The sequence below is a fragment of the Arvicanthis niloticus genome, chromosome 6 (genome assembly GCF_011762505.2).
Source record: "Arvicanthis niloticus isolate mArvNil1 chromosome 6, mArvNil1.pat.X, whole genome shotgun sequence".
Classification (NCBI taxonomy): domain Eukaryota; kingdom Metazoa; phylum Chordata; class Mammalia; order Rodentia; family Muridae; genus Arvicanthis; species Arvicanthis niloticus.
The window spans coordinates 45,637,714-45,655,323 of record NC_047663.1 but is presented as its reverse complement, the minus strand read 5'-3'; the positions used below and the strand labels follow the sequence as shown (position 1 = coordinate 45,655,323).

At 43.5% G+C, this 17,610-nt stretch overlaps 1 protein-coding gene across 1 annotated transcript in view; it reads right to left on the bottom strand.

Moving 5' to 3' along the window:
* Vps53 (VPS53 subunit of GARP complex) overlaps positions 1-17,610 on the bottom strand; it is a 133,361-nt gene that overhangs the window by 92,993 nt on the left and 22,758 nt on the right. Inside the window, exon 5 of the mRNA XM_034505814.2 lies at positions 1,130-1,216. Coding sequence (XP_034361705.1) covers positions 1,130-1,216 — 87 coding nt within the window. The remainder of the gene's footprint in view (positions 1-1,129; positions 1,217-17,610) is intronic.

Genomic DNA, 17,610 nt, shown 5'->3' with positions numbered 1-17,610 from the left:
CCTTGCAAAAGCAGCAAGTACTCTTACTGTTTAGTCATTTCTCCAGTTCCTATTTACTTATTTATTTAAGGATCGTCTCTGCACAGTCTCCCCAGGGCTGAGTCACACTCACATACCACACCTGGCTATCATCTAGAAGGCTTTAACAAACCATTTGTTTGTTCTATGTGTATGGATGTTTTGTCTGCATGTATGTCTGTGTACCACTGTGTGCCTAGAAGACATCAGAGTCCCTGGAACTAGAGTTACAGATGGTTGTGAAGAGGGAACACAATCTCAAACAGCAGCTTAGAAACACGACATTACTGCTGAGGACAAAAGCTGAGTACAGCCACTGAGTGTTTACGAGGCAAAGGCAAGTGGTTCTCTGTGAGTTCAAGGCCAGCCCTATCTACACTGAGTTCCAGGTCAGGGAAACATAGTAAAACCCTAAGAGTCAAAACAAACAAAAGTAAGTACAACAAATTCCAGCAAATGTCATCTTCACCAGAGTCATACTGTTTGGTGGCAGATGTTGTACTACTCAAAAAAAAAAAAAAAAAAAAAAAAAAAAAAAAAAATTGCAGATCCTTAGGTACTCTGCTCAGAGCCCTTGTGAAAGCAGATATTATTTCATATTGAAGAAATTGTCATTAAGATGCATCTCATGATTTAGAAATCTCAGCCCAGAAACCCAGTGCAGCCTGGTGGCGCCTGAAGAACAGCTGTGGTGAAGGCTGGCTTCCTGGTCAGCAGCTTACCTTGTGAGCACATCACCTACAAAGAGTAGGAACTAAAGAAGACTATGTGCACGCACCCTGGGCATGGTACCCCCATCCCAGAGCTGGGACCAGCATTGGTGTGCTATGTACCAGACTACAAGTCAAATATCTTAACTGTGAAACATATGCTACAGACATGCTGGAGAATGGCATTCAAAATGACTAGGAAACTATTTTCTAGGAAAACAAATTGTTTCCTACTTGACAGTGGCTGCAAATATAGGGCAGCAAGGCTAGTGAGTCACCTTGTCTAGCAGCTCCTCTGAGGCAGTCGGGTGCACTCACAGACAGGAACACATGACGACGACTGGCAAGCAGGGGGAAGAAGAGCCTGGTAATTACTGTGACTGGATGAAACCTAAACTCACCATTTGTTCTGACTTTTCTGCTTTGTCTTTGATATCCTTGATTTTGCCAAAGAGTTGCTGAATGGCTTTCTGGGCCTCTTCAAGTGCCTATAATAAAAGAAGTAGTTGAAAACTAAGAAACAAGGTGAGGAAGCACTAGTCACTATAATCAGTTTAGCCTCCTGAAAATTTTGATCAGAAACTCTCTTGATTTGCTATTCTTACACCTACAGTTTCACTGCACCAGAATAGGAAATAAAGCCTCATGTACGGACACAAGCAAAGTCTAAAGACGCTTAGTAATCTGCATTATAACATGTAAATTAATTTTCTGAGACAGGGTCTCATTATGTAACCATGGCTGGACTAGAGCTCTTTGTAGACCAGGCTGACCTCAAATTTGCAGCAATTCTTCTATCTCTGTTTTTCTCAGTGCTGGGATTATAGGCACATACTACAATGCTTGGTAGAACATTTTTATTTAAAATTAAACCATTTTCTCTATTTTGGTGATTATTATATATGTTACTAATAAGAAACAGGATACACATCTGTCTTTCCGGTGTATACATGAACCTTCACATCTGTAAAGGCAGTGGTGGCTCCAAGTTAGAAGTGAAGTAAGCTCTGGATACTTGCTGAGTATCAGTCTCCTCGTCTACATAATGGCTCTAAAAGACTGCCATTGATTTGTGACAAATCTTTGACATTTTTGGTGTGCTACTTAGAAACCAATGAAATGAAGTCAGAAGGATACATTTGAAGCTAGTAGTGAGCCAAATGTTTCCAAGGAAATTAAACCCCACAAAGGTGGATGTGACACATTAAAACTGTTATAACACCACCCCCCCTCCTGTGATGGGGTGGGGGGTGGAAGAGCACCACAGCTACACAACACATGGAAGGCTTGTGGACTCTGTGGCTTGTGAAAACCAACAGCAACACAGCTGCTTACTCATGCCAGTGACAATCTCATTCACTCTTTCAGTCACTCAAATATGTTCTGATCAGGTGCCTTGTAGGAGAGGAGAGGGAAAGTGAGGGAAGGCAGGAGAGAACCAAGCCCTCAAGTATTCCAACACTCAGCTGTCTAGAAGAACAGAAGGTGGCAAAATTTCAAGAGAGAAACCAGCATCAGCAGAGAAAAACAAGGATGACTATGTATGTCACCAAAACCAAACAAGTGTTTGAAGGTAAAGAAGAGTAATCACTCCTTACACTTGATAAGACAGAGAATTGCCACTGACAACAGGGAAGATGCTAGAAACTATGACAAAAGCAGACTACAGGAGACAGGGGCAGGGGAGCAGACCATGATGACATGGTGTGGAGCAGTGATACAAAGCTGGGCTGGCAAACAATGGCCCAGATTTGCCTTGTGTAGTAAAGAAATGTGGTTTGGGAACACAGCCTGCCTTGCTCATCTTCATCAGACAATGTCAGCAAGGGATGACCACAACATAAGTTGGCCCACAAAGACAAAAACACTTACAGCTGGCCATTAATAGGAAAAGTTGATTGAGCTAGACATGGTAGCTTATGCCTATAAGCTCAACACTTGGGTGCCTGAGGCAGAAGGATTACTAAGAGTTGAAGATGAGCCTGAGCTACTTAGGGAGACCTTATAAGAAAGAGGGGGGTGGGGGAAGAGAGGAAGGGGAAGAAAGGAAGAAAGGAAGGAAGGAAGGAAGGAAGGAAAAAGTTTGTTAGACTCCAGCAAACTATTCTTCTATAAGCTTTTTTGCTATGACTGAGGAGGTGTGGAAAAGCAGCAGCAAATGAATGGCAGAATTCTTGAAGTGAGAAATGCTTGCACACTCTGCTACGTAAACAGTTCGGAAGGGGAAATCTGGTTGTGGGATCCTGGGATAACTGTAGAAGAGGAAGATATATATATATATCTTCCCACTATGTGATGACTGCATCATTGTAACAACAATAAAGTTATTCTTGTTATTATTATTTTAGGTTGGCTTGCATTGCTTTGCTTTGTTGAAGCACAATTTCACAGAGCCCAGGCATCCTTAGAACTCACTATGTAGCCTAGGAGGACCTTGAACATTTACTACTCCTGCCTCTAGTGGCAGGATTACAGACATGTAATTACTACCATGTGGTATTAAGATGTTCTAGGGATCAAACCCAGGGCTTTACTCCTGGTTGCCAGGCTAGCATTCTACTAACTGAGCCAGTAACTTAAGACATAGTCTCATTTGCAGTAGAGGTTGGCCTCAAACCATGATTCTGCCTCAGCTGCCCAATGCAAGGGTCATAGTATATCTCAGTATAATTATGAATAGCTCCCTCTTGTTCTCAAAAGTAGCCCTGGTGGCTCTGCAGAGACAGCTCAGCAGTTAAGCTCTGGATGCTCTTGCAAAGGACCCAGATTCAATTTCCAGCACAGAGTTCCCAGGGCAAGTCACAATTCACTGAAACTCCAGTTCCAGGTGACCTGATGCCCTCTTCTGGCCTCCACACACATGGTGCACATACATACATGCAGGCAAAACACCCATACATGTAAAATAAAATTAGAGAGAACACGGTCCTGGTGATAAGTTATATAGCCCTTTACCAAGGGCATCTAGCCAAAGCTGTATAGCACAACTGAAACTGAATAAATCTTTGCCAGATGATTAGAAATGTCAGTGTTGAGTAGCAGGGCTAACACTATTTTGCATCAGGGTTAGTATTCCACCAATCCCCCAACTTCAAGCACAATCTCAAGCTATAAACAGTAGTTCAAAGTCAACCACAGCATTACACTTTAGATCATTAGCAGCCACTGGGGTAACTGAGTTGAATGCCAAGGTGCTGCTACAGAAGAGTGGTGGGCACATTCTAAACTCACTGGAGGCTTCTAAATGCTTTTGAATCATGATGTCAAAAAGACCATAGAGGCCTTGTAGGCAAGAGACCACTAGAAAAGACTTCCTGTCTTGACCATGGCTTGTATGTGTTGTCTAAGGCATGTTATGTTATAGTGACATGCAAAAGAACAGGTTATATACTAAGTGCCATAGCTCAGAGAAAGAGCTACTACCCTGCATCCTCTGCAGACGGCCTCCACTGAGAGCACTGCTTTCCACTGCCAGAAAACAAGACCCACACAGTCTTATAGTTCACAGGCTTCAAGAAAGATAAATGGCCTGCCAGATATTTTTTTCAGTCGTTGCTTATTATAATAATGTACAGAAGTGGGTGAAATTTAATGTAACTCATTTCCCAGAGTCAAAATGTTTCCTCTGAAGCATTTGCTCTACAGAGTAAGTCCCTTCTCAACATGCACACATCCTAGTATTTGCTATCTGGCCTAGTTAACTGTACCACAGAACAGTTCATACCTGGGAAAAAGTGTGAGGCCTATAGAGGAAGAGGATTCCTCTTAAAACAAAAACAAAACACTAACATACACATCCTACATGAATAATCAGAAAATGCACTGGGAGATTCTAGCTCCATCCCTAAACACTATTTAAATATAGCACTTGCCCAGTTCAAACTGGATCCAGATTAAAACCAGAATGAATCACCCAAAATGCCTGCTTTCCATCACCCTGTGTTTCTCCTCTGCCAGGTGCCTATGAGTGGACCACTGCTGTGCAGTGATGGCCTGAACCTGGAGTGTCACTGGACAGCAGTTTCTACTGCAACCCTCTTTGAGAACTCAACATCTGTACTTGGAAACAAAGTGACCCACCAGGCTTGCCTCTAAGACTAAGTAAACCCATTAGAGCATCCTCATCCTTCTGTTCACCACACACAGTATGTGCATCTTTCAAGTATCCTGTCTCCTAGGCACACTGAGCAGAATCCTGGCCACACCAGGTCACGGGCACAGGTAGAAGCAATGGGAACCTGGCACAGATGTCTCTACTTTCTTCCTTCCCTTCCTGCTTCTTTTTCCGCAGACCAGCTATTTGCACATGTGTAGACAGAAGGGCTGGCTCCCACAGCAACGCCGCTGATCACTAAGCAGCCCTGTGGATGAATCTAAGATGGTTCTAACTGGGCAGTTAGCTTTATCAGAGAATTATATTGCTGCTTTCTGGTGAGCCTACAGGCAGTCTTCAGAAATTGAAGTCCCAGCCGGGCGATGGTGGCGCACACCTTTAATCCCAGCACTTGGGAGGCAGAGGCAGGTGGATTTCTGAGTTCGAGGCCAGTCTGGTCTACAGAGTTAATTCCAGGACAGCTAGGGCTACACAGAGAAACCCTGTCTCAAAAAAACAAAAACAAAAACAAAACAACAACAACAAAAAAAAAAAAAAACAAAAAAAAAAGAAAGAAAGAAAGAGAAATTGAAGTCCCATTTGCCACCACTTGTTGTTGTTGTTCATTTTAAAAGATCTTATATGACTTTGGGCTGGTGTTTGTTTGTTTGTTTGTTTGTTTTTTAACTTAAGGTGGTAAATAACCTTTAAGGTTCCAACTATCATAGGCCAGGAAAAAAGTCAGATTTCTTGCCACTTTGCCCTCATTGCTACTGCACCTTGATATCTAAATGATGGTTCCCTTTTCTTTTCTATTGCATGAGAAAGAAACATGCTGTACTGGATAAAAACAAGCACTTTGGAGCCAAAGACTGGAGTTGGAGGCTTGACCTTAACCATGTGATCTCTGTCAAGCTACTTAACCTCCAGGAGATACAGCTTCATGATTTCTAGAACAGAAATAACAGCACCCTTTTCCAAAGACATTTGTAAGAAAGAATCCTGGGACTGGGTGATGAAATCTTTGGAATTGTTGACCCAGTATACCCCAACCCCTGCAAGTCCCCTCTCACAGTATTCTTACAGAGACCCCTATCAAAGGAGCAATCCCATGATGCAATTCTGTTTTTTCCAGAACTGGAATTGGGAAGGAGAGCTGGAAGATGTGAAGCTAAGGTAGACAGCAGTGAGGGTCTCCAGTAAGGGAAGGAGGCTGGCCTCCTGGAAGAGACAAAGCCAACACAGAGAGACCACCACACAGGCACTCCTCCAGGTCTAAGCCTTGGCTGTTTGACAAGGCCTGTGGAGACACTTTCCATGTGCAGCGTTTAACTCTCTTCACAGCAAGCTACACACGATTCTTCCCAGCCATTCTTCCCCCAACGTTTTGTTTGTTTAAGACAGTTTAAACTGGGACTTTATCTTTGTAATCTGTAGTCCTGACTGGGTATGAGTGCTATGCTCATAGAAAGGGCTTACTAAATGGCAACCAGCACATTGCTCCGATTGCCTTGATGGAATGCAAAGATCATTGATGATCTCTATGGCAAGAGCGTTGCCAACAAGGTGGTAAAGACCAGCACCTACCGGCATCCTGGAAGGACGATGAGGAGAACAGCATCTTCTGTGCATGCTGACAATCAAGCTTGCTTCAGAAAAAAGGTGACTATTTTTTATCTTTAAAAAAGACTATGTGCCTGGCTGGGTACAGTGATCAGCTCAGCACTCGGGAGGCTGGGGTAGGAGGAACTCAAGCTTGACACTAGCCTGGCCTACACAGCAAAACCCTACTTACTCCAAAAGCCAAACAACAATAACAAAACAACAATGAAAACCATCCTACCATAAATAAGATTTTAAAAAAAGAAAGGGCTGGGCAGTGGTGGCACACACCTTTAATCCCAGCACTTGGGAGGCAGAGGCAGGCTGATTTCTGAGTTCGAGGCCAGCCTGGTCTACAGAGTGAGTTCCAGGACAGCCAGGGCTACACAGAGAAACCCTGTCTCGAAAAAACAAAAAAAAAAAAAAAAAAGAAAGAAAGAAAGAAAGAGAAAAAGAAAAAGAAAGGGAAGAAATAAGAAAGGTGTATTTGCTAAATAGACTGTGCTAGATCTGAAAGAAAAAGCTTAGTGAAGAGACAAGCCTTTTAAAAGTTTTCAAGGGAAGTCTGTAAGATATGTAAATATGCAGCTGGGTGGTGGTGGTGCATGCCTTTAACTCCAGCACTTGGGAGGCAGAGGTAGGAGGATCTCTGAGCTGGAGCCAGCCTGGTCTTATAGAGTGAGTTCTGGGCCAGCTGGGGCTACACAGAAAAAATGTCCAAAAAAAAAAAACCAAGAAAAGAAAGAAAGAAAGGAAGGAAGGAGGAAATGTAAGTGGGGTTTACAGCACTCACACGAGGAGCTGGACTTGTACACCCACATCCATGTATAAAGCTGAGTGCAGTGCTGCAGATGTGTAATCCCAGCACTGGGGAAGGAGAGAGAGGACATCTCCAGGACTTGCTAGCCAGTCTAGCTAAATCTGTAAGCTTCAGGTTTAATAAGTGACCCTGCCTCAAAAAAATAAATCAGGAGACAACAAGGGCACAGTAGGTAAAAGCACTTGCTGCCAAGTTTGATACCTTGAGTTTGATTCCCAGAACCTACCAGGTGGGAGGAGAGAACTGACCCTCACAACTTATCTTCAGATCTCCGTGAACTAAACAGTGAAGAGCAGCTGAGAAAGATATCCAATGTCAATGTCAACTTCTAGTTTACACATGTACATGTACCCACATGTGTACACACACCTACACACACACACACACACACACACACACACACACACAGAGAGAGAGAGAGAGAGAGAGAGAGAGAGAGAGAGAGAGAGAGAGAGAGAGAGGGGTAAATAACTGAAAGAGAAGAATGAAACATGGAGATTTAAATAAAAGAATCATTCCATAGCATTAGTAAGAGAACCTTCTAGAAAGCAGAAACTGGTGAGGGTTACATCTGAGTTCTAAACAGAGGCTCTAATGACATTCACTAATGGTAGAAATATCCAAGTAAGTAGCTTCTATTTATAGAAAGTCCTTTCTGAAACTGTGGGCCACCCTGTTCCATTCAACCATTCAGTGCTGTTGCTATGGAAACGAGGCATCCTTAGCTGGAGCAGAGGTGCTCCAAGAAGCCTCAGCAATAGTACAGTGCAGCTTCTTTTCCAGGAAGGTGTCCAGCAGTTACCCAGGCTAAAGAACTCTCCCTGTTGCCCGCAGACCATAACACTGTGTTTCCCTGCATACTATAACACAACACACTAGGCTAGCAGCATTGGTCAGGGGCTACACGGGCACTCATGATATAAGAATCACTGGAGTTCACACTGTAGTAGTTCACTCTGTAGTCCATTTAGAAATCCAGACTATAAAGGGGTTTTACTTACAATGTAGTTTTCTTTCCAAGTCTGTGAACCAAAAGAATGTGCTGAGCAAAGGGAGCAATTCTCACCTTATTTGCTAAAATGCTCTGTTCCACATAAGTTACTTTTATTTATGATTTCTGCAAACCACATCCACTGAAAAATGTGAACCAATGAGCTTGTTTTTTTATTGTTTTGGGGGCATGAGCCAGAAGTTAAAATCCTAAGACAAGGTGGGGCACACTCAGCAGTGCCCAACAAGACTAAACATTTACATTTCAAGTTCTGTTTCTATCAGCTATCGCTCACAGCTCAAAACACACTAGCCTTGAACCCGCAGGCACGCCAGAGCATTCTGCAAAGCTTCCGTGGATGGAAATGCAACCCTTGTGGGAGAGAGTATTCAGAGCAGCCAACCCAAATGGCAAAAGCAAAGGAATGTTTAAGAAAAAAAGCTTCAGCTGCTTTTGCTGAATAAAAGGTAGAGAAATTCAATATTTTAGGAAGCAGGCACACTGAGAGAACAGCTTGTCCAAGTGTAACAAAGGACGGCTTCCCACAAACAGCCAGCCTTCCAGTGCCAAGTCAAAAGTTCCTTACTGCCTCCTAATGCCCTGCATCTGGACATCCTGTCAAGGGATTTGCTGTGTCTGAGAGACTTCATCTGCCTGTGCCCTCTTCCTGCTTCATCTACTCACTTTGGGAGCTCAGTGATCCCCATTATTTTAGTATTACCAGTGGGGTGTACTGTGAACAAAGGGCTCTTTGCATCCTGGGGTTTCACTTGCAGTCATGTCTCCACTGTGCTGGCAGAGCTATCAGTCACTGCTACTGTTGGGATGCCTAAGTACATCAGTTAGTTTCTTGGGCTCTGTAGCCAAGAGTGGCTCCCAGATCCATTTTTAAGTATTTGTTATTAATTCAAAAGGCAACTGGGAACCAGAGCTATTGCTCAAAGGTAGAGGACATCCCTGGCTTGTTTGAGGCTGTGTGTGCACAATACTCATGACCATAAAGAATGAGGAGCTAGAGAGACTGCTCCTCTCCTCTTGCAGAGGACTCATATTTGGTTCCTAGCAACCACATGGTCGCTCATGACCATCCGTAACCCCGATTCCAAGGGATTCCACAACCTTTTCTGATATCCAAGGGCACCAGATACAAATGTGGTGCATATACATATTCAGGCAAAGAACTCCTACACAAGATGGAAAGAGAGAACTGACTCCTGAAAGTCGCCTTCTGACCTTCACACACCTGCACTCATACACAGATCATGCATACATACAATAATAGTAACTAATATTAAAAAGTTTTGAATGTGACAAGGAAACAAGGGGTAGTAATTAGCTGAGTTAGAACAAAGCCCTCTCAATTTACCTCTTCTCCTGCCTTATTTGTATTTATTCATTTCCTCACTTAGGTGTGTGTGAGCGCATGTAGTTAGTATATGTAAGAGGATATCAGGCTGTCTTCTCTATCGATCTCTGCTGCAGCCATCCTCTAACCACTACAGCAAGCACTAGGGTTCCAAGGATGCACATGATCACACAGAGCTTCTACTATCAGTGCTGGGGATTTGAACTCAGGTCCTCACACCTGCAGAGCAAGTACTCTTACCCACTGAGGCATCTCTCCAGCTTTAGTCTCTTTTTCTTGCTTTATTTAAAAACAAACAAACAAACAAAAAAAAAAAACCAATACTGGGATCATCAAATCTTGTTGGTAGGCACATTACAGAAGAGATGTCTCCCTTTAACCAGAGGCACTCAACTATGCTGGCCAATACTCACAGTCTAGGCATCAGACTCTTATACCAAAAGGAACCCAGAGTCTTTCCAAGAGTCCACAATACAACAGGGAAACAGAAATCAGATTCCTGACCTAGCAGCTGGTGGAGGCAGGAGAATCAGGATTCAATATCATCCCCAGCTGCATAGAAAGTTTGAGGCCAGCCTGGGCTACATGAAACCCTGCCTCAAAAATAAATGAAAATATAAAAGAAATTAGAATCCTGGCATGTGATCCAACGCTACTGAGTTTCTTGTTGTTTAAAAGCTTTAATAAAGACAACTGCAAAACACCACAACAAAACAGACTAGAAAAACATTGTCTATGGTTTTACAAAATTAAATCTCCCCTGAAAGAGACCAGAGAATCCGAGTCAGAGCAAAGGAGATTTTACAGCTTTATTACAGACCCTTTTTTTATTACAGATGAAAATTGGGCACTATTAATGAAAACGCTGATGAACAAACATTGCTGAGCCCATATTGCTCTAAATACTGTATTTCTGTGGCTAAAAGAGGGAAGAAAAACCAAGGCCACGTTTGTATGTGAAGACAGGGTTTCAGATTCCCACCCATTGTTTTAACACAGCTGAATGACTTCTTGTGTCAAAGACACAAGACCCAGGAAAGGTCTGCCTGTTAGTAGGTAGAATTACTGCTATTCTTTCCTACGGCAAAGCCCTAATCTGAAAGTGGAATTTTCCTCACAAAGTCTCTAGGTGCTAGCAGTCAAAGCAAGAGTGACAGCTACAGTGGTGATGAATGACACCCTCCTCTTCAGTTGCAGACTCCAGTTTCAGCTTGTAACTGAGGCTTTCAACGTGGAAATGGGGAGGTGGCAACCATTATGCTGGGCCAATTTACGTGGGCATGGCTCAGAAGAAGAATAAAACTTCCCTGTTCCCACTTGGCATACTGGCTTTCTAAAGCTATTTTCAATAATTGTACTGCAGACAAGTGGAACTTGTGTTTCTATGGTCAGGAAGGAAACAGCCTGATGGCTGGACTTGTTAACTAAACCAAAGACAAATGCAGGGTGGTTTCAACTGGTACGGGGAGAGCGTCTCTGTTGTTAAAAGCTTAAGCCTGTGTATGGCTTATCTGAAACACAGAGTTCCACATATTAAGTGAAGGCAAAATAGGAAGCAAGCTTATGTTAATGCACTATGTTTAGCCAAAAAAGAAGAACACTAACATTTTGAACAATATGAAAAAATGTCTCTAAAGAGACTAAATATTAAGATAAATCCAGCAGTTCTACTCTCAAGTATTTACTGAAATAAACTGAAAGAAGGGCCCTGAGCAGTTGCAAGGAAACCAAAATATGATGAGTCCATTCAAGGTACTATTACTTAGCCATAGGTGATGAAGTTCTGGTACATGGCATTAATACAGATGAACCTTGCAAATATAAGTAAGATATATCAGAAACAAAAGGATATTGTTGGATTCCATTTATATGGACACTAGAAAAGGAAAATCCACAGGGAAGGATTATTGGAGGCTATAGGAGCCTTTGCTTAATGATTACAGAGTATCTGCTAGGGATGAATGAAATTCAGAGAGTAGCGGCACTGGCACAGCACTGTGACCATAATTAACACCACAGTGCATTATGTTACATATATCCTATGTATTTTCAATATTAACAATCTACTATATCAAAAGGCACTGAATAGTATAAAAAGATAGTTTAAACAAATACATTACATTGTATATGCATTCTATCTCAATAAAATTGTCTAAACTGAAAGGCTATGGGGCTGGCATGAATCCTTAGAAGGCACACAAGTCTGACAACCTAAGTTGGATTTCCCAAACCCACGTAAAGGTGGAAGGAAAAAGTAAGCTCTACAAAGTTGTCTTTTGACTTCTATAGGAATGCCCTGGTGCACAGCCCACACTTACAAACACATGCCACACATATGGACACACAGGAGTGGATACAAAATGGTTTTTAAATGTAGTGATGTGAATGAAGAAGCAAAAGTTATGTCCTTGTTTTATTTTTGGAACAGGGTTGTGCCATGAAGCCCACAGGCCTTGAACTCAAGATTTTACTTCTTCAGCCTCCCAAGTGCTGGGATCACAGGCGTATGGCACCCTCCACCAAGCCTGCCTATATATGCCATATTAACTAACCAAATTTAGAAAAAAAATTAAAGAGGATCATTAAACATATTTCTTAACACTTAGCTCTGTCCTCAGGTGAAATTATAAAACAAAATACCTCGGTGATTAAGAGCACACTCTGTTCCTACGGAGGACCCAGGTCTGGTTCTCAGCACCCACTGTCTACAACTCTAGCTCTAGGGGATCCAGTGTTCTCCTCTGACCTCCACAGGCACCTGCACACATGGGAGAGTCATGTAAACTCAGCTACACACATACATTCTAAGACCCAGGGCCTTATCTGTGAGTCAGCACAAGTGCAGCCACCACTTTAGAAAACTTCAAAGATGTGGCCGATGTGGTATGCAGAAAAAAAAAGCCTCTCCTTAAGATTACTGTTCTCAGGTGACAGAGAGGTGGCTTAGTGGGCAAGACCACTTATTAAACTGGCAGAAGGGCTTGAGTTCAGACCCCAGCACCATGTAAAAACCCAAGCATGGTCACACATGTACCTGTAAGCCCACACTGTGGAGGGAGGACAGGAGGATCACTAGGCTTGCTAGACAGCAACCTTGCTCCAGGTTCGATAAGGGACCTTGTCTCAAATAAGGGGGAGAGTGACAGAGGACACTGGACAACCTCCTCTGGCCTCCACATGCCTGTGCAAAGGCACACACACAGGTATATACACCACATTCACACATGTATGTACACATTCTCATTCTCTCTCCCTCTCTCTTTCTCTCTATCTCCTTCCCTCCTTCTTCCCTCACACACACACACACACACACACACACACACACACACACACAAAACCGTTTTTTCAAAGAAGCTCAATAGGACAGAGAAGAAAGAATAAGTACTATACGTGAGCCAAGTGTAGCACTGCACACCTTTAATCCCAGCACTCAGGAGGCAGTGGCAGATAGATCTCTGTGAGTTTGAGGCTAGCCTGGTCTACATAGTGAGCCAGCCAGGCAACCTGTGTAGAGAGATCCTGTCTCAAAAAAAAAAAAAAAAAAAAAAAAAAGTAATACACACGATGAGCACATGAGTAAAGGTAATGAATGAAGACAGGAAAAGGCGGAAATGATAAGTAGTATTTGCAACGTCCATGTTGGCTAATCTGGCTTAATGTAGGGGCCAAGACAGCAAAGGCAACTCAAACATGGAAAGAGAACAGAAACTGAGATAGCAGAAGGAGAAAGGAACTTAGACATCAGAGTCAAGAATTCTGAATAAGTGACATGAATGAAAATTAGCTCATGAAGCAGGAAATGTGGGCTGAGAGTGTGGCTCAGCGCTCCAGAAGGACAGGCAGGCACCTGGAGTAGCTTTAAAGCAGGGCAGTAGAAATGAAAACAAAACAAAACCAGAGCTGGTGGGGAAAACACAGGAACCCAACAGACATCTGGACATACAGAACCTGGGACACAAGTATTCTAAGGGTTGTCACCATCAGCAGCCGCACCTGCAACATTACAGTCCCTCCTTAAACTTGAGTGAGCCCAGCAGTGCGAGAGGTGTCTAAAGTACATTCATTCTTATCCTCACCACCCTGAGGTAGGCATTGTCTTCATGGCTCAGATGAGAACCTGGGCAAAAGGCTAAGTGTGGCAGCTGACACCTTTACTCCTAGCACTCAGGAGGCTGAGGCAGGCAGATGTCTGAGTCAAGGCCTGCCTTATCGATAGAGCAAGTTCTAGGACGGCCAGGACAACACAGAGAAACACTGTCTTAAAAGAGATAAAGGAATGGCAGAGGGAGTATGAATCTGGAGCTGAGAGGGGTATCATGTCCAATAGCCACAGATAACAGCAGAGGTGGATTTCACATTCAAGGTCAACTCAAGCATTTTCCACTTGACTATGCCACCACACTGACAGGCAACATGGCCCAATGACTGTAAGTATCTCTGAGGACTGAAACTAAATATTCAGCCTTTCTTAGTCATAGAGGAAAGAGAAAATAGCTGTTTAGATTCCTCACAGGCTTCTTGAAAATGAGGCTTTTTACAGGACTGATGGCATAGCTCCAATGAGGCTGCAGATATGTTTGTGAGGAAAAACAGAAAGGCCCTACATGTGAGAGGATGGGCGGGAGGACTGAGACCAAGGCCAGCCTAGGCTATATTCTGAGCTTGAAGCCAGCCTGGGCTACTTAAAGAGACCCTGTCTCAAAACACCCAAATGGGAGACAGTGTGTTATTGGGGTTCATGTGCAATGAAAACATGCGCTTTATTTAGTAGTCACAGTAAACCCAGTCACATACAGAGCTAAGTAATCAAAGGCTCTTGCAAGTGTTCTAGAAGCAAGCAAAGGGGAACACTCACATGGATCTGACTTGTCAAATTAAGACAAGGCACCCTTAGCCTCTGCAGCAGAGTAAGAAGTCCTGAGTAGGGAATGGTAGCCAGGCTCAAGCAATATGAATGACACTATGCTTACAGAAGGCTGTCAGCCAAGCTGTTCCATGAATCAGTGCTGCCTACATTCCTGGGACATGCTCAGACCACAGTAATTTCAGCCTAAAAACATTCTGAAAGTACAATACAAAAAACAGACACGAGACAGAAAGACAGACAAACACAGACGCACAGACACATCCCAGAAGGCGAAGGATGGATTGTAGGGGCAGGTGCTGTGGTTTGTACCTGTAGTTTCAGCTACGTGAGAAGTTGAGGCAGGAATGCCCAGCTGTTATCAATTACTAATTGGAAAATAACAGCTTAGAATTCAAAAAGCTTACTCATTTTAAAGTGGTATATTTAAAAGGAGAAATCAAGAAGCTGTTGTTATTTATTTATTCATTCATTCATGTCTGTATTTGCTTACTTAATTACAGACAGGTCCTCAGTGTGTAGCCCAGGCTGGCCTCTAACTAATGATCTTCTTGCCTCAGCCTCCCAAGTGCTGAGATTGCAGGTGTGCACTGCCATGCCCCACTGGCAATTAGTGTGTGTGTGTGTGTGTGTGTGTGAATTCTTTAAAAATACTGTCATTTATTTCCTAATTACTTTCATTGGCCAATGGGCTTAATTTTTCCCAAAGAAGGATGAGAGGATATTATACACTAAGAATAATAAAGGTGAAGCTGGGCGGCGGTGGCGCATACCTTTAATCCCAGCACTTGGGAGGCAGAGGCAGATGGATTTCTGAGTTCGAGGCCAGCCTGGTCTACAGAGTGAGTTCCAGGACAGCCAAGGCTACACAGAAAAACCCTGTCTCGAAAAATAACAAAAACAAAAAAAAAAAAGAAGAAGAAGAATAAAGGTGGAAGACACACTCCTGCCACACACTGCTGAGAGCAAACTCAGCTACACACTAAGAGTCAGCACCGTGTGCTCATCCTAACACTAACCTACATAAGTCTGGGAAACATTTCTGTTCTAATACTTGAATTAGATGTGGTGCTAATTTTTAATGATGCAAAGCAATGGCTATTTTCTCCTTGGAAAGCAACACACTTTCCTGATTTGGTTCATAAATCTTCATGATGTCTCTATTACAATCGAAGCAACTAAGTATTGTTAACCTCCTACTCTAGAGAAAATAGAAACACAGTGATTAGGAAACATGGCCCTGAGCCAGGCAAGGTATTGCCTTACCTGTCATCCTAGCATTCAGGAGGCAGAAGAGGACCAGTACTTCAAGACCAGTCTGGCCTACCTACTGAGTTCTAGCATAGCCTGGTCCACTATATGAGATACTGTCTGAAGAAAGGGGGAGGGGGGCCTGGAGAGATGGATCAGTAGTCAAAAGCACTTACTGGCTTCCAGAAGACTTGAGTTTGGTTCCATGCACCCACATTAGGCAGCTTACTTACTACTGCTTGTGATCCCACGAGAATCCACACATGCATTACACACACTTACACATAAATAAAAATAAATCTTAAAAAAAAGAAACAAGCAAAACAAAACAAACACGGGGGGGGGGGGAGGGAGAAGGACAGGACCAAGGAGAGGGATAGGGACAGGGACAGGGAGAGGAAGAGGGACAGGGACAGGGACAAGGACAGGAACAGGGACAGGGAGGAGACGAAGAGGGAAAGGAAGGAGAGGGAGAGAGACCAAGTGCCCTGGATGTAAGGAAGACCAGGTAAGAATTCTGCATTTTCTGGGCCTGGCACTTTAGACTGATGTGAGAGTGAGGAAGGGGACAGGAAGTGTCTGACGGCAGAGTACAGGGTTCTGAAGCTAACCTGTTGCCCTTTCTCATCCACAGCTTGAGTGGAGAGAGGGCACATATGGCAGATTTGATGGTGAAGTCAGAGATTACAGCAATATGGATAGGTCCAACAATCAAGTAAAATACAAGATACAACCAAGTAAAGCACATACAAAGTCTGGTGCAGATTTTAAAGAATCTACCACACAAATAGAGGAGAGAGTTTAAATGAGGTTCATATGAAGAAGACCTGGGGCAGTGGTGCAGAGTGCTAGGCCACACATGTTTTGTTTGGCCTTTACAGTGTTTAGGAAAAACACCAAGCCAACTAATAGAGCTGGGAGAGGCACAGAAAAACTCAGACTCCTAGCTTCTCTTGAAAAACTGATAAATCTGGCAACTCCAGGTCTACATTTGGACCTGACAACTGGGCTAAACTGTCCCCTTAAGACCTTCCATTCACTCTCCCAAAGGAGATAGACATGAATTACACACTTGGCAACCTAAGCTGCTTCCATCGCTTTCTTACCTGCAAGGCCACCCTTGCAATTCTTGACCTGAGGGTTGCAGGAAACTGACAATTTGTGGAGCCAAGAAGTGATATGGCTGCTGAACCCCCACTAAACCCCTGGGGAGCAGGGGAGCAGGATCTTCAGCAGTGCCACTTAACTTCTCAAGAGCTGCAAATTCCCCAGAGACTCTAGAAAAACAATCACTGTCTTCCCTCCAGAATATGTCTAGTCACATAAAAATGTAGTTAAGTTCAGGGTGTTGACAGACCCTGGATGGTCTGTAATAGAAAGCAGTTATCTCAATGAAACACCCTGTATCTTCATCAGATCAGGTGTGGATGCTTGTGAGAGTGCATCATTTATGTTTGGTTTGTTGATGGATGGCATTCCTTTAGAGAAGGGCATGGGAAGGTTACTGGACTCTCATCTGAGAAACCAGTTGTTCTTCCCAGCCATCTGCCTGCAATTCTGTCACAACTGCATATGCCTTGAGGATTTTTTTTTTTTCGAGACAGGGTTTCTCTGTGTAGCCCTGGCTGTCCTGGAACTCACTCTGTAGACCAGGCTGGCCTTGAACTCAGAAATCCACCTGCCTCTGCCTCCCAAGTGCTGGGATTAAAGGCGTGGGCCACCACCGCCCGGCTGCCTTGAGGATCTTGAGAGGAGTTAGAGAATATAGGTTGGTGAAGGTTAATTAAAGTGGAACTTCCATGTGTATTGCTATGGGGGAAGCTATCAGTCACACTGGGTGAAGACTTTCAAGTTTTCTTTGGGGCCACCCACACTTCTGCCAGTAACCCCTGGCC